This window comes from Bos grunniens, chromosome 5 (assembly GCF_055505025.1).
Source record: "Bos grunniens cultivar Pamir isolate PY7600 chromosome 5, Bosgru_T2T1.0, whole genome shotgun sequence".
Taxonomy (NCBI): Eukaryota; Metazoa; Chordata; class Mammalia; order Artiodactyla; family Bovidae; genus Bos; species Bos grunniens.
In genome coordinates, this window is record NC_141169.1 from 104,207,278 (window position 1) to 104,232,966 (window position 25,689).

Consider the following 25,689-nt stretch of genomic DNA (forward strand, 5'->3'; position numbering starts at 1 on the left):
TACATAATCTCTTATCATAAAACACAGAAATTCATGTTTTATTATCTCCACCTTTGACTTGCCAGTGCATGGCTAAGTGTTCCTCCAAAGTTTGCATTTATACAGATATCTTAAAGGAAAAATTGGGGAGAGAGATTTTTCTAGTAACAATGAAAGAATATATGACTCGGAGCATTTCATTCACAGTTCTCTAGTTCTACCATCAAAGAACTATGAACATTTACATCTAAATTTGCAAAGGAAACTTGAAATCTGCCACAAATCCATAAGAATCTCTGATTTGTTAAATAATATCCCTTTAGGGGTCACCTCTATATATGTAAATGATATCCTCCTATAGTAAGAGTAACCTCCAGTCCTACTAGCCTAGTGCAAAATAATGTCTCACATTGTTTGTACAGAAACAACTCCACCCAGGAAAGTACATCCTCATTCTTGTCCCTCCTTCTCATAGCCTCCCTGTGCAAAGAGAACGTGTATGTGGCAGTTAGCAAATGTTTCACTCTTACAAAAAGTGAATTATGAAAAAAAATTATAAGGATTTATTTTAATTAGGAGAATGAATAAAGCTATTTTAGCGTCAGGTAAGTCCACTGGAGACAAAAAGAATAGCAGAGACTTATAAGAGCAAAGTATATAACACTCATCACTCATAGCCACAGCACACTCAGGGAGGATGGGTAGGCGTCTGAGTCCTCTCTAGTCCACCTATCTCCCATTGCCTTGCTGATCAGGCACCAGCTTTCTTGGAACTTTTCATTTTCTCAGCCTGTGGACAAAGAACTGACCATACCTGAGCAGATGACTCCTGCATCTTCTTGATGATTGCAGTTGTGTTGCCGCCATCCCCAGGAAGGGCACCTCCATACTTGGGACTCCTCTCCTCTGCAGTTCACTTCATCCAGCCAGATGGGCCCTGATCCCGTCCCGAAGAAGGAAGAGACAGTGGCGTCCAGGGCTTCTCCACAGCCCAGCTGCTTGCACACCACGCGGGCATCTTCCAGGTCCCAGCTGTCATCACAGATGGTGCCCCAGGAGCCCTGGTCAAGGATCTCCACTCTCCCAGAGCAGCGACCACCTCCATCCACCAGGCGGATCTGTCTGCTGTCTGAGCAGAGAGAAATGGGATACCAGGGGTTGGGAAGGGTTTTCTGTCCTCTGGGACCCCCACCTGAGCAGTAGGGGGCGCTCTCCTCTGAGGCTGCAGACCCTGCTGGTTCAGACACAGAGTTGTTGCAATGGGGCAGCAGCTGGGTCTGGTTTTTTATACCAGTGGCAAGAGAATAATGAGGTTGAAAAATAGGAAGAAAATAAAACAGGAAGTAAGTAAGTTGAAAGCACTCTAGTGAGTAGTCTGAGACAGAAGGTGGTACAAGGTCCTATCAGAGTTAACATTCTGATCTGTAGAGTTCTGCACAGCATCAGAGAAAGATTTACAGGAAATGTTAGTCTCTCTACCCAGAGCAGTTAAATGAGTTCAGAGTCACAGGAATGAGCTGGCAGCTGGATGGATTCCTTTTAAAGCACACACATTTTGATGCCGTTGACCTAAGAGTTAAAGGGGTTGAGTAAAGGGAGTGGAGTCAGGCCTTATCAGATGCCTCAGATAGCAATCATGAATCCTCTACCATTAGAATCCTTCTCCTTGGTACAGTCATTCAGAGCTGAAAAACAAATGGATTCTGTGATATCTTGGTTTACCCCAGAATATTTCATTTGTGGTTCTAAGCTTCAGACTTCAGATCTGGATACTTACTTTCAAAGAATGTGATCTCTTTGAGTTGACTGAACAACTTTGCATGAGAAATGATGTCAGGGAACACTGACACTGGCAAGATGCCATTGGAAATCATAGAGTGTTGCTTCTTCTCCCAAAAAATATAATCCCTCCTTGGACTTTGTGTCAAGAATCTCTGTTATTCAAATTTTGGAGTTATGTGGTCTTTAGGGGGAAACAGTGTGTATGTTTGCTTAGTCACTTCAGTCATGTTCAACTCTTTAAGACCCTATGAACTGTAGCCCACCAGGCTCTTCTGCCCATGGGATTCTCCAGGCAAGAATACTGGAGTGGGTTGCCATGCAGTCCTCCAGGGGATCTTCCTGACCCAGTGATCTAACCAGTGTCTCCTGCATTGCAGGTGGATTCTTTACAGCTGAGCCACTGGCAAAGTTCTTCTAGTTCTATCACTGAGCAGAAATAGGTCACATTCATGCAAGCCCTTGAACAAATAATATTAACAAGCTCACTGTATTATTCTCTCCATTTATACATAAAAGTGATGTAAAGAAGGGTTAAAGAATGTCTATCAATGTTGCACTTTAAGTAAATGATGAAGTAGAGAATTAAACCTAAAATTTTCCACTTCGATGGAGAATGGAGGAATTCACAGCAGGCCAATGTGTTTTGCTGGGTCTTGCTGGATACAACTTAAAAAGCTGAAAAATGTTTTTTAAGAAACAGTAAATGTTACTTTCCCAACAAAGGTCCATCTAGTCAAGGCTATGGTTTTTCCAGTAGTCGTGTATGGATGTGAGAGAAGGACTATGAAGAAAGCTGAGCACCAAAGAATTGATGCTTTTGAACTGTGGTGTTGGAGAAGACTCTTGAGAGTCCCTTGGACTGCAATGAGATCCAAACAGTCCATTCTAAAGGAGATAAGCCCTGGGATTTCTTTGGAAGGAATGACGCTAAAGCTGAAACTCCAGTACTTTGGCCACCTCATGCGAAGAGTTGACTCATTGGAAAAGACTCTGATGCTGGGAGGGATTGGGGGCAGGAGGAGAAGGGGACGACAGAGGATGAGATGGCTGGATGGCATCACCGACTCGATGGAGGTGAGTTTGAGTGAACTCCGGGAGTTGGTGATGGACAGGAAGGCCTGGCGTGCTGCAATTCATGGGGCCACAAAGAGTCAGACACTACTGAGCGACTGAACTGAACTGAACTGAAATGTATTCAACATTTGTTGATACAACATGGACTAAATATGCTAAAATTCTAAAGAGTGGAGGTTATTTCAATGTTAGCCAAGGATCTATAGCTTCTTTTTCTCTGGGAATTTGCTGATTCATTGCATAATTTAATGATTCTGAATCTGGTCTTGGGCAAGCAGAGGACTATTGTTGTGACAGGAAACCAGCATAATTTGGGAGTTACCTGGTGCTGGAGTGACAAAATTAGAGTCTTGAGAGCCTCTCTCACACAACACATTTTCTCCTCAAATATCTGCCCAGTATATAAGCTGTGAAGGACAGTAGGCTAAAGAACTATATAAAAAGACTTGGAAAGCAGAGTCTTTCTCATTCTCTTGGGTACTGAGCTGCCAAAGAATCCAGGCTCTGAACTGAAATGTCTGAAATCCCCTGTCACAGGGACAGAAAAATCACAGGTGGACCGGGTACTACCAAAACTGCAACCCACACTTATTACAGCTCAGTCTTAGGTTATATTTAGATGTTTGAGTGATGTACACCCCTTCCCCCATCTGCCTAGCAAAATAAAAGGGTAGATCCTTTCAGGTATTAGAAAATGTATCAGGAGTATCTTACTTTTTCATATATAATTTATAGCATTCAATAAAAAATGACATGACATTTGACAAGTTAGGATAACACGACAAATGACCAAAGTGAAAAAAAGAGATAAGAGAATTCAGAGACACACATGATAGAAATGCATAAGGATTTTAACTACAATCAGTGTATTTAGGGAAAAAGAGAGAAGGGGAGAATATACAGGTAAAAAGATGAAAAAATTAACAAATAATCATAAACAAATAAAAATAGCAATGGAACCATTGTTGACCTAAAATAAAATATCTAGGATTAAAAGTGAATGGATAAGTCAAACAAATTTTAGATAGAACTTAGAATACAGTGATTTAGAGGAGTCATAAAGATGAGAGATGAGAAGGAAAAGAAAGAGTAGGAGAGGGAGAAGAGATACAGAGACAGAGAGACAGAACTACAGAAGTCATAATTGAAGGTATAATGATAGAAAATTTTTTAAAAATATAAATGGAAGAGTTTTCATAAACTTCCTAGTAAAGCTACTGAAAATTAAAAGGAAAAGGAAAATCTGAAATAATAACAGATTTATTTAATACTAAAGGAAGGGGAAAAAAAGGGAGAGAAAAAGGGACATAAAGCATGTGGATCAATTAAAAGCAAATGGCAGATACCAATACATCAATATCAGTAATTGCATTTACAGTGAATGGATTAAGATAAAACAAAACTGATGCAAATGTTACTTGCAAAATGATAACCTTATATTATGAAAACAAAGAAAGGCTGAAAGTACAATGATGGAAAAAATGTACTAACTATAAGAAAACTGGAGTAGCTTTATCAATGTCCCAGAAAGTAGACTTTAGGAAAAGATACACTAATTGACAGTAGTGCTGAGAGGGCATCAGAGGGCAGACAGACTGAAACCACAATCACAGAAAACTAGCCAACCTGATCATATGGACCACAGCCTTGTCTAACTCAATGAAACTAAGCCAGGCTGTATAGGGCCAACCAAGATGGACAGGTCATGGTGGAGAGGTCTGACAAAATGTGGTCCACTGGAGAAGGGAATGGCAAACCACTGAAGTATTCTTGCCTTGAAAAACCCCATGAACAGTATGAAAAGGCAAAAAGATAGGACACTGAAAGATGAACTCCCCAGGTCAGTAGGTGCCCAATATGTTACTGGAGATCAGTGGAGAAATAACTCCAAAAAGAATGAAGGTAGGGAGCCAAGGCAAAAACAATACCCAGTTGTGAATGTGACTGGTGATAGAAGCAAGGTCCAATGGTGTAAAGAGCAATATTGCATAGGAACCTGGAATGTTAGGTCCATGAATGAAGGAAAATTGGAAGTGGTCAAACAGGAGATGGCAACAGTGAATGTCAACATTCTAGGAATCGGTGAACTAAAATGGACTGGAATAGGTGAATTTAACTCATATGACCATTATATCTACTACTATGGGCAGGAATCACTTAGAAGAAATGGAGTAACCATCATAGTCAACAAAAGAGTCTGAAATGCAGTACTTGGATGCAATCACAAAAACAACAGAATGATCTCTCTGTTCATTTCCAAGGCAAACCATTCAATATCACAGTAATCCAAGTCTATGCCCCAACCAGTAATGCTGAAGAAGCAGAAGTTGAATGGTTCTATGAAGACCTACGTGACTTTTTAGAACTAATACCCAAAAAAGATGTCCTTTTCATTATAGGGGACTGGAATGCAAAAGTATGAAGTCAAGAAACACCTGGAGTAACAGGCAAATTTGACCTCGGAGTACAGAATGAAGCAGGGCAAAGGCTAAGAGAGTTTTGCCAAGAAAACACACTGATCATAGCAAACACCCTCTTCCAACAACAAAAGAGAAGACTCTACACAGGGACATCACCAGATGGCCGACACTGAAATCAGATAGATTACATTCTTCGCAGCCAAAGATGGAGAAGCTCTGTACAGGCAGCAAAAACAAGACCAGGAGTTGACTGTGGCTCAGAGCATGAACTCCTTATTGCCAAATTCAGACTTAAATTGAAGAAAGTGGGGAAAAACACTAGACCATTCAGGTATGACCTAAATCAAATCCCTTATGACTATACAGTGGAAGTGAGAAGTAGATTTAAGGGACTAGATCTGATAGACAGAGTGCCTGATAAACTATGGACAGAGGTTCGTGACACTGTACAGGAGACAGAAATCAAGACCATCCCCAAGAAAAAGAAATACAAAAAAGCAAAATGGCTGTCTGAGGAGGCCTTACAAATAGCTGTGAAAAGAAGGAAAGCAAAAAGCAAAGGAGAAAAGGAAAGATATACTCATGTGAATGCAGAGTTCCAAAAAATAGCAAGGAGAGATAAGAAATCCTTCCTTGGTGATCAGTGCAAAGAAATAGAGGAAAACAAAAGAATGGGAAAGACTAGAAATCTCTTCAAGAAAATTAGAGATACCAAGGGAACATTTCATGCAAAGATGAATAAAAGACAGAAAGGGTATGGACCTAACAGAAGCAGAAGATATTAAGAAGAGGTGGCAAGAATACACAGAAGAACTGTACAAAAAAGATCTTCACAACCCAGATAATCACAATGGTGTGATCACTGACCTAGAGCCAGACATCCTGGAATGTGAAGTCAAGTGGGCCTTAGGAAGCATCACTACTAACAAAGCTAGTGGAGGTGATGGAATTCCAGTTGACCTATTTCAAATCCTGATGATGCTGTGAAGGTGCTGCACTCAATATGCCAGCAAATTTGGAAAACTCAGCAGTGGCCACAGGACTGGAAAAGGGCAGTTTTCATTCCAATCCCAAAGAAAGGCAATGCCAAAGAATGTTCAAACTACCATACAATTGCACTCATCTCACACGCTAGTAAAGTAATGCTCAAAATTCTCCAAGCCAGGCTTCAGCAATACGTGAACTGTGAACTTCCTGATGTTCAAGCTGGTTTTAGAAAAGGCAGAGGGGGAGTTGCTGCAGGTCCTGAAGCGCGGGCTGCAGCAGGTCAGCGGCCACGGTGGCCTCCGCGGCTATCTACAAGTCTTGTTCAGGGCGAATGATGTGAGGGTTGGCACATTAGTGGGAGAAGACAAATATGGAAATAAATACTATGAAGACAACAAGCAGTTTTTTGGCCGACACAGATGGGTTATATATACTACTGAAATGAATGGCAAAAACACATTCTGGGATGTGGATGGAAGCATGGTGCCCCCTGAATGGCATCGTTGACTTCACTGTATGACTGATGATCCTCCAACAGTAAAACCACCTACTGCTCGTAAATTCGTTTGGACAAACCATAAATTCAATCTGAGTGGCACTCCACAACAGTACGTACCTTATTCCACCACTAGAAAGAAGATTCAGGAGTGGGTCCCACCTTTGACACCTTACAAGTGAAGACAACGAAAAGCAATTTACGTATAAAATATGGGGCTTTTCCTATAATTGTACTGCTTACTGTTAACTTGATTAAAGTTATTTGATTAAAAAAAAAAAAGAAAGAAAAGGCAGAGGAACCAGAGATCAAATTGCCAACATCTGTTGGATCATTGAAAAAGCAAGAGAGTTCCAGGAAAACATCTATTTCTGCTTTATTGACTATGCCAAAGCCTTTGACTGTGGATCACAATAAACTGTGGAAAATTCTGAAAGAGATGGGAATACTAGACCACCTTGCCTGCCTCTTAAGAAACCTGTATGCATGTCATAAAGCAACAGTTAGAACTGGACATGGAACAACAGACTAGTTCCAAATAGGAAAAAGAGTACCTCAAGGCTGTATATTGTCATCCTGCTTATTTAACTTAAATACAGAATACCACATGAGAAATGCTGGGCTGGATGAAGCACAAGCTGGAATCAAGATTGCTGGGAGACATATCAATAACCTCAGATATGCAGATGACACCACCCTTATGGCAGAAAGTGAAGAACTAAAGAGCCTCTTGACGAAAGTGAAAGAGGAGAGTGAAAAAGTTGGCTTAAAGCTCAACATTCAGGAAACAAGATCATGGCATCTGGTCCCATCACTTCATGGCAAATAGATATGGCAACAGTGGAAACAGTAGCTGACTTTATTTTGGGGGCTCCAAAATCACTGCAGATGGTGATTGCAGCCATGAAATTAAAAGACGCTTGCTCCTTGGAAGGAAAGTTATAACCAACCTAGACAGCATACTAAAAAGCAGAGACATTACTTTGCCAACAAATGTCCATCTAGTCAGAAGCTATGGTTTTTCTAGTAGTCATGTGTGGATGTGAGAGTTGGACTGTAAAGAAAGCTGAGCAATGGAGAATTGATGCTTTTGAACTGTGGTGTTGGAGAAGACTCTTGAGAATCCCTTGGACTGCAAGGACATCCAACCAGTCCATCCTAAAGGAGATCAGTCCTGAGTGCTCACTGGAAGGACTGATGTTGAAGCTGAAACTCCAATATTTTGGCCACCTGATGTGAAGAGCTGACTCATTTCAAAAGACCCCAATGCTGAGAAAGATTGGGGGCAGAAGGAGAAGGGGATGACAGAGGATGAGATTGCTGGATGACATCACTGACTCAATGGACATGAGTTTGGGTAAACTCTGGGAGTTGGTGGTGGACAGGGCAGCCTGGGGTGCTGCAGTCCATGGGATCGCAAAGAGTCAGACACAACTTAGCGGCCGAACTGAACTGAACCGAACACTAATTGAATGAAAGAGAGAATTTTCATGATTATAATGAGATGCACCCTTAATAAAGATATAAACATCAAAATTCAAGAAAGGTAATAGAACATAGCTTTGAAATATACTTGACAGAGTGAAAAGAAGAAATAGGCAAAATCACAATCAAAATGGGGGATTTTTACTGTATCTTTTTCAATAGCATACAGACCAGACATACAAAAAACAAAGAATACAGTAGATGTACACCAAAATAATCAGCACATTTAACTAAGTAACACATAGAGCAATGACCCAACAATGCAAGAGTTCACATTATTGTAAATGCACTAGGAACAATTATCAAAAATGACCACATAATAGGACAAAATATTTCACTCTTTGAATTCATACAGAGTATTTACTCTGACCACAGTGGAATAAAATTAAGAATTAAAAAGAAAATATTGTTAGCCATCCCTATTTTGTGAAATTCAGCGGCACCCTTCCAAAAAACACCTGAGTCTGGGAATAAATTTAAAATTTACCAAATATTGTGAAATAATGATAATAAAAATACAATAATAATGATAACAAACACAAAATAATTATATTATCATAAATTCTTCTAATGAAACTCAAGTAGTGCCTAAGGAATATTTATAGCCTAGATTTAGAGAAGAGGAAAGACTGAAAGTGAAAAAAATGTAAGCTTCAATTAAGAAACTAGGAGATGAGAAAGCCTAAAGAATAGAGAATGTTGGAGTTAATTAAAAAAGGAACAATAATGAACAGAAAAGAAGGTAAGCATAAGATGGAAAACATAGGAAAAAACCCTTTAAACATGGCTCATTGAAAATTGATGAACACTGATCAATACCAATGAAGAGCAGAGAGTAAATGAAGTTAACAAAACCAAGAATGAAAAGGGACATCACTACAAATCATACAGATTTTTTGGTCATAGTTTTTGTGTTGTTGTTTGTTTGTTTTTGGCTGTGCTATGGCTCATGGGATCTTAGTTCCCAGGTCAGGGATTGAACCTGGACCCGTGACAGTGAAAGTCCAGAGATTTAACCCTCGGATTGCATAGCTTTATTAATAAAATTTATACATTTCATGTGGATAAATACACAGAAAGTGTCAATTTCTCCACAGCCTTGCAAACACTTAGGTGTCTTTAAAAAAAAAAAAAACAAAAAAACAGTCATTCTGACATGTGTGAGATGATATCTTTCTGGTTTTGATTTACATTTCCCTGATGATTGACAATGTCAAGCATTTTTCATACACCCACTAGCCATTTGTATGTCTTCTTTAGAGAAATGTCTGTTCAAGCCCTTGGCCTACTTTTTAATTCAGTTGTTAAGTTTTGGATTTTTTTCCTTGAGTTGCAGGAGTTCCTCATTTGTTTGCAAATTAATACCTTATATAATTTGTGCTAGCTTGCTTTTTCACTCTGTTGATGTTTCCTTTGGCTTGAAGATTTTTAGTTTGATATATTCCCACTTGTCTATTTTTGCTTTGTTGCCTGTACTTTTGACATCATATCCATGAAATCATGAAGCAATGTGTTTTTATTTTGTGATGAAGCTATCATATATCTAAAATATAATTCTTTTTTAAATTTTATTTTATTTTTAAACTTTACATAATTGTATTAGTTTTGCCAAATATCAAAATGAATCTGCCACAGGTATACATGTGTTCTTATCTGGTGATGATATTATACAATCACACATAGTAAAATAAATTCAGATAAATAAATGAATTCAAAACCTAATTTTGCAGTATATTTCTGCAAACAATTTTACAGTTTTACAGTTTTTACAGTTTTACAGTTTTACAGAAATTTCTGCAAATAATTTTACAGTTCCACTAAAGAATATTCAAAACCTAATTTTGAATTCATTTATTTATCTGAATTTATTTTACTATGTGTGATTGTATAATATCATCACCAGATAAGAACACATGAAACATTTCATTAAAGGCAGAAGTCAAAAAAGTAAACCATTATAGATTTGATAACATAACCCCCCCCATTCACATATATAACCTTAAACATATATGCAAAAAATGGGGGAAATATTTACAAAAATATTTAAGAAAGAGTAAGTGATGTTTGTTTATAAGACTATAAAGAAAGCTGAGCACCTAAGAATTGATGCTTTTGAACTGTGGTGTTGGACAAGACTCTTGAGAGTCCCTTGAACTGCAAGGAAATCCAACCAGTCCATCTTAAAGGAGATCAGTCCTGAGTGTTCATTGGAAGGACTGATGTTGAAGCTGACACAACTGAGCGACTGAACTGAAGTGATGTTTGTTTATAGAGAGTTCCTATAAATAAATAAAAATTTTAAAACATTCTAGAGAAAAAAATATTGTCATAAAAGATATCTTAACTGTAATAATGAGGTGGATGAAACTGGAGCCTATTATACAGAGTGAACTAAGCCAGAAAGAAAAACACGAATACAGTATATTAACGCATATATATGGAATTTAGAAAGATGGTAACGATAACCCTGTGTGCGAGACAGCAAAAGAGACAGATGTATAGAACAGTCTTTTGGACTCTGTGGGAGAGGGCAAGGGTGGGATGATTTGGGAGAATGGCATTGAAACATGTATAATATCATATATGAAACAAGTCGCCAGTCCAGGTTCGATGCATGATACTGGTTTCTTGGAGCTGGTGCACTGAGATGACCCAGAGGGATGGTATGGGGAGGGAGGAGAGAGGGGGGTTCAGGATGGGGAACACGTGTATACATGTGGTGGATTCATGTTGATGTATGGCAAAACCAATACAATATTGTAAAGCAATTAACCTCCAATTAAAATAAATAAATTTATATTAAAAAAGAAAAAAAGAAAAAAAAACTGTAATATAGGAAAGAAGATAATATTTTTGTATATAGTGTTTGTGAAAGTTGCTCAGTCATGTCCAACTCTTTACGACCCCATGGAGTATACAATCCATGGAATTCTCTAGGACAAAATACTGGAGTGGGTAGCCTTTCCCTTCTCCAGGGGTCTTCCCAAGCCAGGGATTGCACCTAGGTTTCCCACATTGCAGGCAGATTCTTTACCTGCAGAGTCATTAGGGAAGCCCAAGAATACTGGAGTGAGTAGCCTATCCCTTCTCCAGTGGATCTTTCCGACCCAGGAATCAAACCGGGGTCTCCTGCATTGTAGGCGGATTCTTTACCAGCTTAGCTATCAGGGAAGCCCTAATGTGGATTAAAAAAAAAAAAAAAACATGATGCATGTTCTTATGTCGACTATGAAGAGAATAATGCTGTCTTTGAAAATTAATTATTTATTTGGTTGTCCTGGGTCTTAGTTGCAGCATGCAAATTCTTACTTGTGGGATCATAAGGAAAAAAATTGTAACTACATGTGGTGATGGATATTACTGTACATGTGGTGATGATTTACCAATATGTACAAAAACATAAACACTATGTTTTGCACTTAGAACTAATATAATGTTACAAGAATTACATCTCAATTAAAAATTTTAACAAACAAGAGTGGAATATGTGGATAAAATTAATTTCATCCTTACCTCATTTAGGCTTCTCTGGTGACTCAGACGGTAAAGAATCTGACTGCAGTGTGGGAGACTCAATTGTGATACCTAGGTTGGGATGATCCCCTGGAGAAAGGAATGGAAACCCATTCCAGTATTCTTGCCTGGAGAATTCCATGGACAGAGGAGCCTGTCAGGCTATAGTCCATGCAGACACAAAGAGTCAGACACAACTGAGTTGGACACTAACATTTTCACTTAATGTCATTTTGTGGACCCAAATTAAACTCATCACTTAGATTTTAAAATATCAAATCTCACTGCATCCTACAGGGTTGGGACAGACACACAGAAACAGACAGTAAATCACCTGCACACCAGATATAGGCTTCCTCCTTTGGAGAGCATGAGTTGTAATTCCAAGGGTCAGAAGGACACTGCCAGAGAGAGGTGTCAGTTTTCCGACACTGGATTCCATCCACCCACTGTGGCCTAAAACCTTCTCTAAGAGCAACAGAAGAGTTGAGGGTTCCACTGTCCCCACAGCCAAGCTGTCTGCAGATCGTGGACACAGTGATGTCTTCCATGGGGTTACGGCAGACACTGCCCCAGGTCCCATTGTAGAAAACTTCCAGCCACCCAGCACACTGCTGGTCCTCACTCACCATCCTGAGGGCCAGGAACTCTAAGGTTGAAAGAGGAGGAGACAGGACACAGTGAAAATTTTGCTGCATGTTCTAGGTTTTCCTTTCTTCTAGAAATAATAAACATTCATCTCTGACCTTGTTCAAGAGATACCCACTAGATGACAAGACTGACATCACCGCCCTTTTAACTGACTTTGTCCATTTGTATCTGTCTTTCTATTTCTACCACAATGGTGTAGTGGATATGAATTGAGAGGAAGACCAAACTGTGTGGGCGCTAGTCAGGGAGGGGCAGCTGAATTCTGCTTCCTAACAAAATCTTTGAAGAGTATGTTAAGGGATGTGATGTGGATATTAGGGAGATAGGCAGAATAATTAACCCCAAAATGTCTACATCCCAGGCTCTGCAACCTGTGAATATGTTACCATACCTGACAAAAAGGATTTACAGATGTGATTAAGATAAGGACCTTGGGATGGTGAGATTAAGATAGAATATTGTATGAACAATGTGAGCCCAGTCTGAGCACATCCTTGGACCCACTATCCTTAAACATGGAATACATTTCTTAGCTCTGCCTAAAGAGAGAAATGTGACTCTGGCTAATATCTGGAGGCCTGCAGCATTTCTGGCCTGATAATGGATGAAGGAGGCTGTGAATCAAGGGATGTAGACAGTGTCTAGAAGCTTGAGAATTCCATGGACAGAGGGGCAGGGCAGGATGCAGTCCATGGGATCGCAAAGAGTCAGACACGATTGTGCGACTTTCTTTTTTTTTTTTTTTAATCTAGAACACTGAAAAGACAAGAAATAGATTCTCCCCCAAAGGAAATAAATATATGTTGTTTTAACCCACTAATTTAAAATTGTTACTGAAGCAAACGGAAACTAGTACCGTGGGTTTAAATTTTTTGTATGTAACTGGAGAGAGAGCCCTGCTTTCAAGAAAAACTGTAAAAATCGGCTCTGCCAGGAAACACTGCTGAGAAGAGACGACCAGATCCGCAGCTGCTGCGGGAGGAAGTGAAAGCACATCGTCTTCACGTCTGCTGGAAAGACAGGCTCCATGGGAGGAAGCCTCCTTCGCTGGTCCTTTGAGCATCTCTCCCTCAGGGCTCAGACCCCGTCCTCCAAGGCCCCACCCCTCCTCCAGCCTGTGGACAGTGTGCAGCTCAGACCTGAGCAGATGACCCCCGCGTCCTGCTTGTGTCTGCAGTTGTGCTGCCCCCAGCCCCGGGAAGGGCACCTCCACACGTGAGACTCCTTTCCTGTGCAGTTCAAGTTGTCCAACCAGATGGGCCCTGATCCTGCCCCGAAGTGAGCAGACCCCGTGGCATTGAGGGCTTCTCCACAGCCCAGCTGCCTGCACACCACGCGGGCATCGTCCAGGTCCCAGCCGTCATCACAGATGGTGCCCCAGGAGCCCTGGTCAAGGATCTCCACTCTCCCGGCGCAGGGACCGCCCCCGTCCACCAGGCGGAGCTGCCTGCTGTCTGAGGAGAGAGAAATGGGACAATGGGGCGTCGACCTGGGGAATGAGAAGGATCTTCTGTCCTGTGGGACCCTCACCTGAGCAGTAGGGGGCGCTGTCCTCTGAGGCCGCAGAGCCTGTAGGTTGAGACACGGAGTCGTTGCACTGGGGAAGCACCTGGATCTGGTTTCCTGAAGAAACAACAATGATCAGAAGTCTGGAAGGGTTGAAGAACAGGAAACTGAATTAAGGGAAATAATGACTTGGTTAGTTAGTTAGTTAGTTAGTTCAGTCACTCAGTCGTGTCCGACTCTTTGAGACCCCATGAATTGCAGCAGGCCAGGCCTCTCTGTCCATCACCATCTCCTGGAGTTCACTCAGACTCACCTCCATTGAGTCGGTGATGCCATCCAGCCATCTCATCCTCTGTCATCCCCTTCTCCTGCCCCCAATCCCTCCTGATGGAGCTTATATGAAAGCTGTATTCAGTTCACTTCAGTTCATTCACTCAGTCATGTCTGACTCTTTGCAACCCCATGAACCACAGCACGCAAGGCCTCCTTGTCCATCACCAACTCCCAGAGTCCACCCAAACCCATGTCCATCCAGTCGATGATACCATCCAACCATCTCATCCTCTATCCTCCCCTTCTCCTCCTGCCATCACTCTTTCCCAGCATCAGGGCCTTTTCACATGATAGAGTTCTTCACATCAGGTAGCCAAAGTACTGGGAGTTTCAGCTTCATCAGTCCTTCCAATGAACACCCAGGACTGATCTCTTCTAAGATGGACTAGTTGGATCTCCTTGCAGTCCAAGGGACTCTCGAGAGTCTTCTCCAACACCACAGTTCAAAGCATCAATTCTTTGGTGCTCAGCTTTCTTTATAGTCCAACTGTCATATCCATACATGACTACTGGAAAAACCATAGCTTCTGACTAGATGGAACTTTGTTGACAAAGTATTGTCTCTGCTTTTTAATATGCTGTCTAGGTTGGTCATAACTTTCCTTCCAAGGAGTAAGCGTCTTTTAAGTTCTTGGCTACAGTCACCATCTGCAGTGATTTTGGAGCCCAAAAAAATAAAGTCAGCCACTTCTTCCACTGTTTCCCCATCTATTTCCCACAAAGTGATGGCGCCAGATGCCATGATCGTCATTTTCTGAATGTTGAGCTTTAAGCCAACTTCTTCACTCTCCTCTTTCACCTTCATCAAGAGGCTTTTCAGTTCTTCTTCACTTTCCTCCATAAGGGTGGTGTCATCTGCATATCTGAGGTTATTGATATTTCTCCCAGCAATCTTGATTCCAGCTTGTGCTTCATCCAACCCAGTGTTTCTCATGATGTACTCTGCATATAAGTTAAATAAACAGGGTGACAATATACGGCTTGATGTACTCCTTTTCCTATTTGGAAACAGTCTGTTGTTCCATGTCCAGTTCTAACTGTTGCTTTATGACATGCATACAGGTTTCTCAAGAGGCAGATCAGGTGGTCTGGTATTCCCATCTCTTTCAGAATTTTCCACAGTTTATTGTGATCCACACAGTCAAAGGCTTTGGCATAGTCAATAAAGCAGAAATAAATGTTTTTTCTGGAACTCTCTTGCTTTTTTGATGATCCAACAGATGTTGGCAATTTGATCTCTGGTTCCTCTGCCTTTTCTAAAGCCAGCTTGAACATCTGGAAGTTCATGGACCACATATTGCTGAAGCCTGGCTTGGAGAATTTTGAGCATTACTTTCCTAGCATGTGAGATGAGTACAATTGTGCGGTAGTTTGAGCATTCTTTGGGATTGGAATGAAAAGTGAGCTTTTCCAGTCCTGTGGCCACTGCTGAGTTTTCCAAATTTGCTGACATATTGCATGCAGCACTTTCACAGCATCATCTTTCAGATTTGAAAGAGCTCAACTGGAATTCCATCACCTCCACCAGCTTTGTTAGTAGTGATGCTTCCTAATGCCCATTTGACTTCACATTCCAGGGTGTCTGGCTCTAGGTGAGTGTGAGTGATCACACCATCATCATTATCCAGGTTGTGAAGATCTTTTTTGTACAGTTCTATGTATTCTTGCCACCTCTTCTTAATATCTTCTGTTTCTGTTAGGTCCATACCATTTCTATCCTTTATTGACCCCATCTTTGCATAAAATGTTCCCTTGGTATCTCTAATTTTCTTGAAGAGATCTCTAGTCTTTCCAATTCTGTTGTTTTCCTCTATTTATTTGCATTGATCACTGAGGAAGGCTTTCTTATCTCCTTGCTATTCTTTGGAACCCTGCATTCAAATGGGTATATATTTCCTTTTCTCCTTTGCTTTCTGCTTCCCTTCTTTTCACACCTATTTGGAAGGCCTCCTCAGACAGCCATTTTCTTTTTTTGCATTTCTTCTTGGGGATGGTCTTGATTCCTGTCCCCTGTGCAATGTCATGAACCTTTGTCCATAGTTCATCAGGCATTCTGTCTATCAGATCTAGTCCCTTAAATCTACTTCTCACTTCCACCGTATAGTCATAAGGGACTTGATTTAGATCATATATGAATGGTCTAGTGCTTTTCCGCACTTTCTTCAATTTAAGTCTGAATTTGGCAATAAGGAGTTCATGATCTGAGCTACAGTCAGCTCCCAGTCTTGTTTTTGCTGCCTGTATAGAGCTTTTCCATCTTTGGCTGCAAAGAATATAATCAATCTGATTTCGGTGTTGACCATCTGGTGATGTCCATGTGTAGAGTCTTCTCTTGTGTTCTTGGAAGAGGATGTTTGCTATGAAAGCCGTGACCCAGCAGTAAAGTTATCATACTCTTATTGTTCACCTTCTCTGTGGAGAGTTCTGCTTCTGACAGTATCACAATTTTTGTTTTAACCCAAGTGTTGCTATAAGAATGAGTTAAATAAGTTGTTGTATCCCTATATCTATCCCTGTGCTGTGCTTAGTTGCTCAGTCATGTCAGATTGTTTGTGACCCCCATGGACTATAGCCCACCAGGCTCCTCTGCCCATAGGATTTTTCAAGCAAGAATACTGGAGTGGCTTGCCATGCCCTCCTCCAGGGGATCTTCCCAATCCAGGGATCAAACCCAGGTCTCCCGCATTGCAGCCAGATTTTTTACCATCTGAGTCACCAAGGAAGGCCAAATCTATCCATAAGTAAAAGCAAAACAAAATTCTTTCTGAAGGATTTCTATAATTTCTTCAATGTCTAACTTTAAAACAAACACTTAAATAAAATAGATCTCGTGAAAAACAGAAAGGAAAAAGGAGACATTGGAAAGAATTTCCCAGATTTTTCACCTGCTAGATTTACCTGACAGAGAATTTAAATAGCCACGATTAAAGTGTTTATGGAAATAATAGACAAAATGTGTATCTTTGCAGAGAAATGATAACAAAAGTGAAGTACTTCTAGAGCTGAAAAATGTGTTAGCTGAAATTAAGAATTAAAGAATAATAGTAGTCATGCACTAGCTCAGCATAAGGTGGAAACATCACAGTGCAAGATCAGAGGATAGTCTTCAATGTAGAAATTCAGGTCACATAACAAGAGTTCTGGTGACATTGTTGTATAGAAGATTTTCCCCAAAAATTTAGCCCAGTTCAGTTCAGTCACTCAGTCATGTCCAACTCTTTGTGACCCCATTGGCTGCACCTCGCCAGACTTCCCTGTCCATCACCAACTCCTGGAGCTTGCTCAAACTCATGTCCATCAAGTCGGTGATGCCATCCAACCATCTCATCCTCTGTCATCCCTTTCTTCTCCCACCCTCAATCTTACAGTATCAGGGTCTTTTCCAATGAGTCAATTCTTCTCATCAGGTAGCCAAAGTATTGCAGCTTCAGCTTCAGAATCAGTCCTTCCAATAAATATTCAGGACTGATTTCCATTAGGACCTACTGGTTTGATCTCATTGCAGTCCAGGGGACTCAGAGCAGTCTTCTCCAACACCACAGTTCAAAAGCATCCATTCTTTGGCGCTCAGCCTTCTTTATGGTCCAACTCTTACATCCATAAATGCCTACTGGAAAAGCCACAGATTTGACCAAATGGACAATTGTCAGCAAAGTAATGTCTCTGCTTTTTAATATGCTGTCTAGGTTTGTCGGAGAAGGCAATGGCACCCCACTCCAGTACTCTTGCCTGGAGAATCCCATGGGCGGAGGAACCTGGTAGGCTGCAGTCTATGGGGTCGCTAAAGAGTCGGACACGACTGAGCGACTTCACTTTCACTTTTCACTTTCATGCATTGGAGAAGGAAATGGCAACCCACTCCAGTGTTCTTGCCTGGAGAATCCCAGGGAAGGGGGAGCCTGGTGGGCTGCCGTCTATGGGGTCGCACAGGGTTGGACACAACTGAAGTGACTTAGCAGCAGCAGGTTTGTCATAGCTTTTCTTCCAAGGAGAAGATGTCTTTTAAAACATGGCTGCAGTCACCATCTACAGTGATTTTGGAGCCCAAGAAAATAAAATCTGTCACTGTTTCCATTGTTTCCCCATCTATTTGCCATGAAGTGATGGGACTGGATGCCTTGATCTTAGTTTTTTGAATGTTGAGTTTTAAGCCAGCTTTTTCACTCTATTCTTTCACTTTCATCAAGAGGCTCTTCAGCTCCTCTTTGCTTTCTGCCGTAAAGGTGGTGTCATCAGCATATCTGAGGTTATTGATATTTCTCCTGGCAATCTTGATTCCAGCTTGTGCTTCATCCAGCCCAGCAGTTCACATGATGCACTCTGCGTATAAGTTAAATAAGCAGGGTGACAACATACAGCCTTGACATACACCTTTCCCAGTTTGGAACCAGTCTCTTTTTCCATGTCCAGTTCTAACTATTGCTTCTTGATCTGCATACAGGAGGCAGGTCAGGTGGTCTGGTATTCCCATCTCTTTCAGAATTTTCCACAGTTTGTCATGATCCACACAGTCAAAGGTTTGGCATGGTCAATAAAGCAGAAGTAGATGTTTTTCTGGAACTCTCTTGCTTTTTCTGTGATTCAACAGATGTTAGCAATTTGATCAACATGAAAAGGAAAAACTTTTAGCTGAAGAAAAAGAATATATACTTCATTTTGCTTATGACTTTGGGTCATTAATCAGAAGAAGACTCAGTTTGGCAGTCTTCCAGTGGGGTCTTTCAGTGCTGCAATTAGATGTCACCTGGGGCTGAAGTCATTTAAAGACTTGACTGAACTCTGGTTCTGTAAGGAAATTCCCAGAAGTGTCCTAAGGGTAAAGGAACATCATGGCTTCAACTTAATTCAGAAGGATTTTACATATTCAGGAAGAAATGGGGCAGAAGGGGAATCGAGAAGGAAAGACACTCACACACACACAGAGATTAAAGGGAAATATTGATACTAACATTTAGAAACCCAGGTAAAGGTCATAAAGGAATTTTCATATAACTTTCCCAACATTTTAATGTCTCAAATGACATCAAAATTTTAAAAATTAAAAGATGAAAACAACTCAAAGAGAATTCATTGCCAGGACACTTCCACAAAAATACTCATGACATCAAAAATAAAATACCTAGGAGAAATCCTAGTAGAAGATGGGCAAAATCTCTGAGAAAAATTCAAGATCTAACTGAATGGAAGGATGTATTATGTCAATGATTTGGAAAACTCAACATTGTCAATGTCAATCATCCTCAAATTTCTTTGTCTCCTCTCAAATTTTTAAATGTAATCCCAGTGAAAGTACCCTTAAGCTTTTCTTTTGGCGAAAATGACAAGCTGATTTCTAAATTGATACAAAATACAAGCAACCAAGAATGACCATCACAGTTGGTAAGAAAAGCAACAAATTTAGAGGAGTTAATATAAAGTAACTCTTGTAAATTAAAGTTATTAAGACTAACTACGAAGTTTGAAACTCTGCTCCCGCTGCTGCTAAGTCGCTTCAGTCGTGTCCAACTCTGTGCAACCCCATAGATGGCAGCCCACCAGGCTCCCCCGTCCCTGGGATTCCCCAGGCAAGAACACTGGAGTGGGTTGCCATTTCCTTCTCCAATGCATGAAAGTGAAAAGTGAAAGTGAAGTCACTCAGTCGTCCGACTCTTTAGCGATCCCATGGACTGCAGCCTACCAGGCTCCTCCGTCCATAGGATTTTCCAGGCAAGAGTACTGGAGTGGGTTGCCATTGCCTTCTCCGTTGAAACTCTGGGAGATAGTAAAGGACACGGAAGCCTGGTGAGCTGTAGTTCATGGGTCACAAAGAGTCACACATGACTTAGCGATTGAACAACAACAATGACAAAGTTATGATAATTAAGAAAATGCAGTAATGGTGCAAGGATAGACAAATGATAACATGGAACAGAATAGAGAGTCTTAAAAAGGACAGACATACTTGCCCTTCTGCTTATGACAAAGGCGGCACTGAAGTGGGGAAAAGAATCTTTGCAGAAAAAGATTGAGTTAATTGGATGTCCATATGAAACCTGACGCTCTTCTTACACCGATATCAATCCCAGAAGGAATGCACAATTATATGCAAGAGAAAGATAATAAAATTTCCATAAGACGCTCATGGAGAATGTTTTTATGATCTTGGAGTAGGCAAAAATTCTCTTTTAAAGGCTATAAGAAGCATTAAATGTACAGGAAAAAGTTGGCAAGTTATGTTTCCATAAGATTAAGAAATGAGTTCATCAAAGGACACCATTTGATTAAGAAAAAGAAAATAAAAGACCAAGGGTTAAACATGGAAAGTAAGTAACACATATTTGCATCCAAAGACATTGTCATGGTAAGTTGTAATATCATATTTATAATAGTCAAGAACTGGAAACAACTCAGATTTAAACTGTCAGTAGAATTGATCAGTACATGGCCATGTGATCATTCAAAGTCATACTCTACAGTAATAAAAAAAAAAATAAAGTGCTACAATATACAACATCATGAGTGAATCCCAAACATAATTTTGAGTCTAAAGAAATTAGATACAAAAGATGCATCATACTGCATCATTTTATATAAAGTTCAAAAATTGATAAAACTTTCTACGTTAGTAGAAGTTCAGTAAGTGCTTTTCCCTGTAGAGAAGGGACGACAGTGACTGTGGTGCTGGGGACATTCTCTCTGTTGCTCTGGGTTGGGGTTCATACTGAGGTCTATACTTACTGCTCCTACACTGTTTTCTCTGATTATAAGTAAGCAACAATGTTGCTTAAAAGTATATTATTCCCCTTCACACTTCTTGCCCTGACCTGAAAAATGAAGGAACAATGAGAAGATCCATATTTCACCAAGAAATATCTGACTTTGAAGTCCATTTTCCCTCACTCTCTGCTCTTGGAAACATTTCACTCCAGGAGCATCCTGAGTACCAGTAGCCCTTTCCTCTCTCTTACCTGAGCAGATCACAGAGGCTGTGTTGCCATGGGAACAGTCAGGACCACCCAGGGCAGTCACAGGACAACTCCACAGGAAGGACTCAGCCCCTGAGCAGTGAAATCGGGCTGTTAGGATCTGATCACCTTCTTCCACCAAGTGTGGTCCTCCGGGGGTGGAGATGGCAACTCCACAGCCGAGCTGACGACAGATAACATTGGCATTGGCCAGACTCCAGTGGGAGGCACAGAGCGCTCTCCATTGTCCAGAAATGTTCATCTCCACCTGCCCCTCACACTGAGAGGAGCCATTTGTCATGAGCCGGACTTCTGAGTATGCTGGTAGAAGAAGACAGAGTTTCAGCAAAATCACATGACTTTCTCACCTGAATAGGGTGTTCACAGAGGTGAAAGGCCTGACCTGCATCTCACCTGAGCAAACAACCTGAGCAGATCCACTGTGGTGACACGTGCCCCCTGGACAGGGCACTCTGGGGCAGACCCAGAGCTCAGGCTCCTCCCCCTCACACCTGAACTCTTCAGCCCAGACCTGGGCACTGGACTCTCTGAAGAGCTCATGTCCCAGGACAGACACAGCCTTGCCACAACCCAACTCTGCACAGATGATCTGGGCAGTGGCAAGTGTGAAGTTCCCATCAGACACTGGGATCCAAGCTTCTCCAGAATGCACTTCTACTCGCCCTGAGCAGGGTCCATCCCCTCCAGCCAGACGCACAAATCCTAAGAGGAAACAACAAAACCAGTGTTCATGGTACTGACTTGAAACTGCACATTACAGGCCGTGGTGTGAAAGTTTTTCTTTTTAGAAGTGGAGCATGTAGAGAGTCTTTGATAGTTAGTGTCATAATTGAATTTTCTTGAGCAGGTTTCTAAACAGAAATTCAGGAGGATTACAAGGTCAGTTTGGAGTGGCTGAATCCTAAGAACATACACTTTGAGACTGGTTAGAAATCTGAATTCCTCGGTCTAGGAGCCTAGAAACTACAGAGCCCAATTCAGATCATTGGAATGGCTGAATACTGGAAACACATCTTTTAGCATTGGTTGAAGAAGTGAATTTCTCATTTAGCAGCCTAATACCTACAGATCCAAGGATAATGTGTAATATGCCAGCACTTGAAAGTAGAGATATGCAGAACGGAACCCACCCAGAGAAACATGGGCTATGATATGAGAGACCTAGCATCCAGACAAGCTTAGAAAGCTTTCCTGGAACTTGTGGGGCTAATATTTTGATCAGTTTTCTCTCCCAGGAGCTAGTTCTCAAGTGACTTAGGTGAGGGAAAGTCTTGAGGCTGGATCCATGAGGGGATGCCAACCTGTAGATGGGTGACGCCTCCAGAGAAGAAATATGGACACTATTACTAATTCATGTTTATGTCATCACATCTTGTCTTTTCAATGGCAAAAATTCCATTAATTTCTTCAGTGACCTTAGTGGGAAAGAAGATGAGTTAAGAAAACTCAGAGAGTCACAGAGAGAGAGTCCCGGCCATCTCTCTTGAAACCCTAGGATTTGTCAAAGGACCTGGTAGAGTGTGTGTTCTCAGTGGGACCTTACCAGACAGCTGAGTTTCCAGATCATCTCCTATTAAAGGTTTTTCTTCTGAAACAGGACTCATAGAAAATGCTAATTGATTTTAATACTATCATTGTACTAATTCTAACAACAGAACAATATGCATTCTTCTCAAGCACAAATGAAATATTCTCCAGGCTAGGTTACAAATAAGTCTTAACAAATTCAAAAATATTAAAATAATATCTTTCATGACCATAATGGGATAGAAATAAAACTCAATAGTAATAAGGAAACAGGAAATTCATGAATATATAAAAATTAAACCACACTCTTCTATTTTAAGACTGTTTTCTCTACTTCTATTAAGAATGCCATTGGGATTTAGATAGGAATTGCATTAAATCTGTAGATCACTTTGACAAGTACAGGCATTTTAACAATATTACTTCTTCCAGCCCAGAAGCACAGAATGACTTTCCATTGATTATATTGTCTTTAATTTCTTTCATGCATGTTTTACAATTCTAAAAGAAGATGGCATGTTGAATGGTTTACAATTCTAAAAGGAGGAAGAAGAAGGAGAAGGAGGAGGAAGTGAGCAAACAAGCCATCATTTGGAGAGTTCCAAGTTGAAAAAGCCTCAGTACAGGCAAAATATGTAAATATTTGTGGGAAACACTTGTTGAATAGGTTGTTAGCATATTACATCACCCTCTGCTCCTCCCATCTACCACTTAAGCTGCTATCCTTTTTCATTTCTCCCACTTCAGACAAGCAAACACAATTTTAAAAGACACAGATGAATGGAAAAGAAAATCAGAAAGGATAGCTACTGCTGTAGAAGTAGGGTGTAGGTGGGGCATACGGCAGGCAAGGTGGGATCAAGGAAGTTTTAAAACTAAAGGAGAGAAAAATAAAAGTTTTTTTTTTTTTTATTAAAAATAAAAGTTCATCATTTGGTCATTAGAGGAACACATTTTGAACAGAATGAAAATAACCCAATGAAAAAACTTTATTTGATTCATCAAGTACAATTCCCTGATTTTTAGATGTGTTCTGATTATTTATTTCTAAAGTTCTTACTGGTAAAGGACTGCTTAGTGATGCCCAACATCCAACCAAAAAATTATTAGAATTTCCAAAGGGGAAAAATGTAACCCATAACACATTTTAAAAAAATAATCATTTAAATCAACTTCAGAAATTACAGAAATGATTGAATTGGCTGAAGATATCTTTAAACCACTAATATCAATATGCTTAATGAACAATCAAAATAAACAGGGAGGAAAACTAGGAAAAATAAACAAATGAGACTTCTAAAACTGAAAAAATATAGTATTGGAATGAACAATTATTTGGATTAATTACACAAGAGACTAGACATTGCAGAATAGAAGAACTGGGAAGTAAAACACAGAAGTAGAGACTGTCTAAACTGAACCAAAGAGAGTAAAAAGGCAGAAAAATATGAATGGAAACTCCATGGCATGTAGGATAATATAAAAATATATAAAATATGCGTATTTGGAGATTCAGAATAAGGGCTGTGCTGAAAAATATTAAGAAAAGATAAATGAAATCTTTTCCAAATTTATTGAAAACTATAAATCCACTGATTCAAAAAGCTAAACAAACCCCGAACAAGGTAACGAAATCATTCTCAGAAAACATGACAATGTAAATACTGAAATTCAGTGGTAAACAAACAAACAAACAAAAATATCTTAAGAGCAGCCAGGGAAATTTGACACACTATATACAGCAGAACAAAAGGATAAGTATTATTTACTGACTTTTTGTTGGAGGCAGTGAAAGTCAGATGACAATGTAAAAACATATTTAAAGTATTGGGGTTGGGCATTTGTTACTCTAGAATTGAATCACCTATAAAAATACTTTTCAAAACTGAATGAAAATTAAGATGACTTCAGATAAATGAAAAATGATAGAATTGGAGGCCACCAGACACACACTACACAAAACTGCCTCAGAAAGTTCTTCAAGCTAAAGGGACATGACAGCAGATGAAAACATGGATCCACTCAAAGGTATAGAGTCTGTGCTAGATGTTGATTCTCTATTAGAAGATTTAAAGCAAAAATATTAGCAACAAACTACAAGATTCATAATAAATTTGTAAGTAGAATGTATGACAATGACAGCACCAATGACCAAAGTGGAAGAAAAGTATAGTGACTGACATTGCATGTTGCGACATAACATCATTTCAAGGTAGAATGTAATTAAAGATTAGTAATTCAACATGGGCTTCCCCAGTGGTTCAGTGGCGAACAATCCATCTGCCAATGCAAGAGATGCGGTTTTGATCCCAGGTCTAGGAAAATCCCAGATACCACGGAGCAAATAAGCCCATGCACCACAATTAGTGAGCCTGTGCTCTAGAGCCCGGGAGCCACGACTACTGAAGCTTGAGCACCATAGAGCCTTGCTCCACAGCAAGAGAGGCCACCGCAGTGAAGACCTTGTGCACTGCAACTAGAGAGTAGCTTCTGATCTCCACAGCTAGAGAAAAATCTATGCAGCAATGAAGGCCCAGCACAGCCAAAAATAAATAAAAATTATTTTAAAATTTAAAAAAAAATCAACATTATCACCTAAAAATCTGATATGATTAATAAGCCAATAGAGTTTTAAGATAAAATAATATACTCAATGATTAAAATAGGAACAAAGATATAACAAATAGCAGGCAAGTACACTTAAACACAATTATATGTATATAATTACATTATATACATAATGTATATAATTACATTAAAGGTAAATAATTTAAGTACTCCAAATAAAAAACAAGATGATCAGACCAGATAAAATAAGACAAAACAATATACTGCCTATAAATACATATGTGTTTGAATATAAACACAGAAACATATTAAAAAGGTAAAAAATTATATACTATGCAAACACAAATCAGAGAAGGCTGTATACAGTATCTATATTAATATCATACAAAGTCAGACTATAAGA

At 40.0% G+C, this 25,689-nt stretch overlaps 1 protein-coding gene and 1 pseudogene across 1 annotated transcript in view; one reads left to right on the top strand and one right to left on the bottom strand.

Moving 5' to 3' along the window:
* The window catches only part of LOC147372847 (antigen WC1.1), a 64,812-nt gene that overhangs the window by 28,799 nt on the left and 10,324 nt on the right, over positions 1-25,689 (bottom strand). The window contains exons 3-8 of the mRNA XM_086402116.1: positions 21,585-21,893; positions 21,174-21,491; positions 13,918-14,010; positions 13,527-13,841; positions 12,071-12,385; positions 794-1,108 (exon numbers count right to left, since the gene is read on the bottom strand). Coding sequence (XP_086258242.1) covers positions 794-1,108; positions 12,071-12,385; positions 13,527-13,841; positions 13,918-14,010; positions 21,174-21,491; positions 21,585-21,893 — 1,665 coding nt within the window. The remainder of the gene's footprint in view (positions 1-793; positions 1,109-12,070; positions 12,386-13,526; positions 13,842-13,917; positions 14,011-21,173; positions 21,492-21,584; positions 21,894-25,689) is intronic.
* On the top strand, positions 6,453-7,029 carry LOC147372849 (NADH dehydrogenase [ubiquinone] 1 alpha subcomplex subunit 12 pseudogene; annotated as a pseudogene).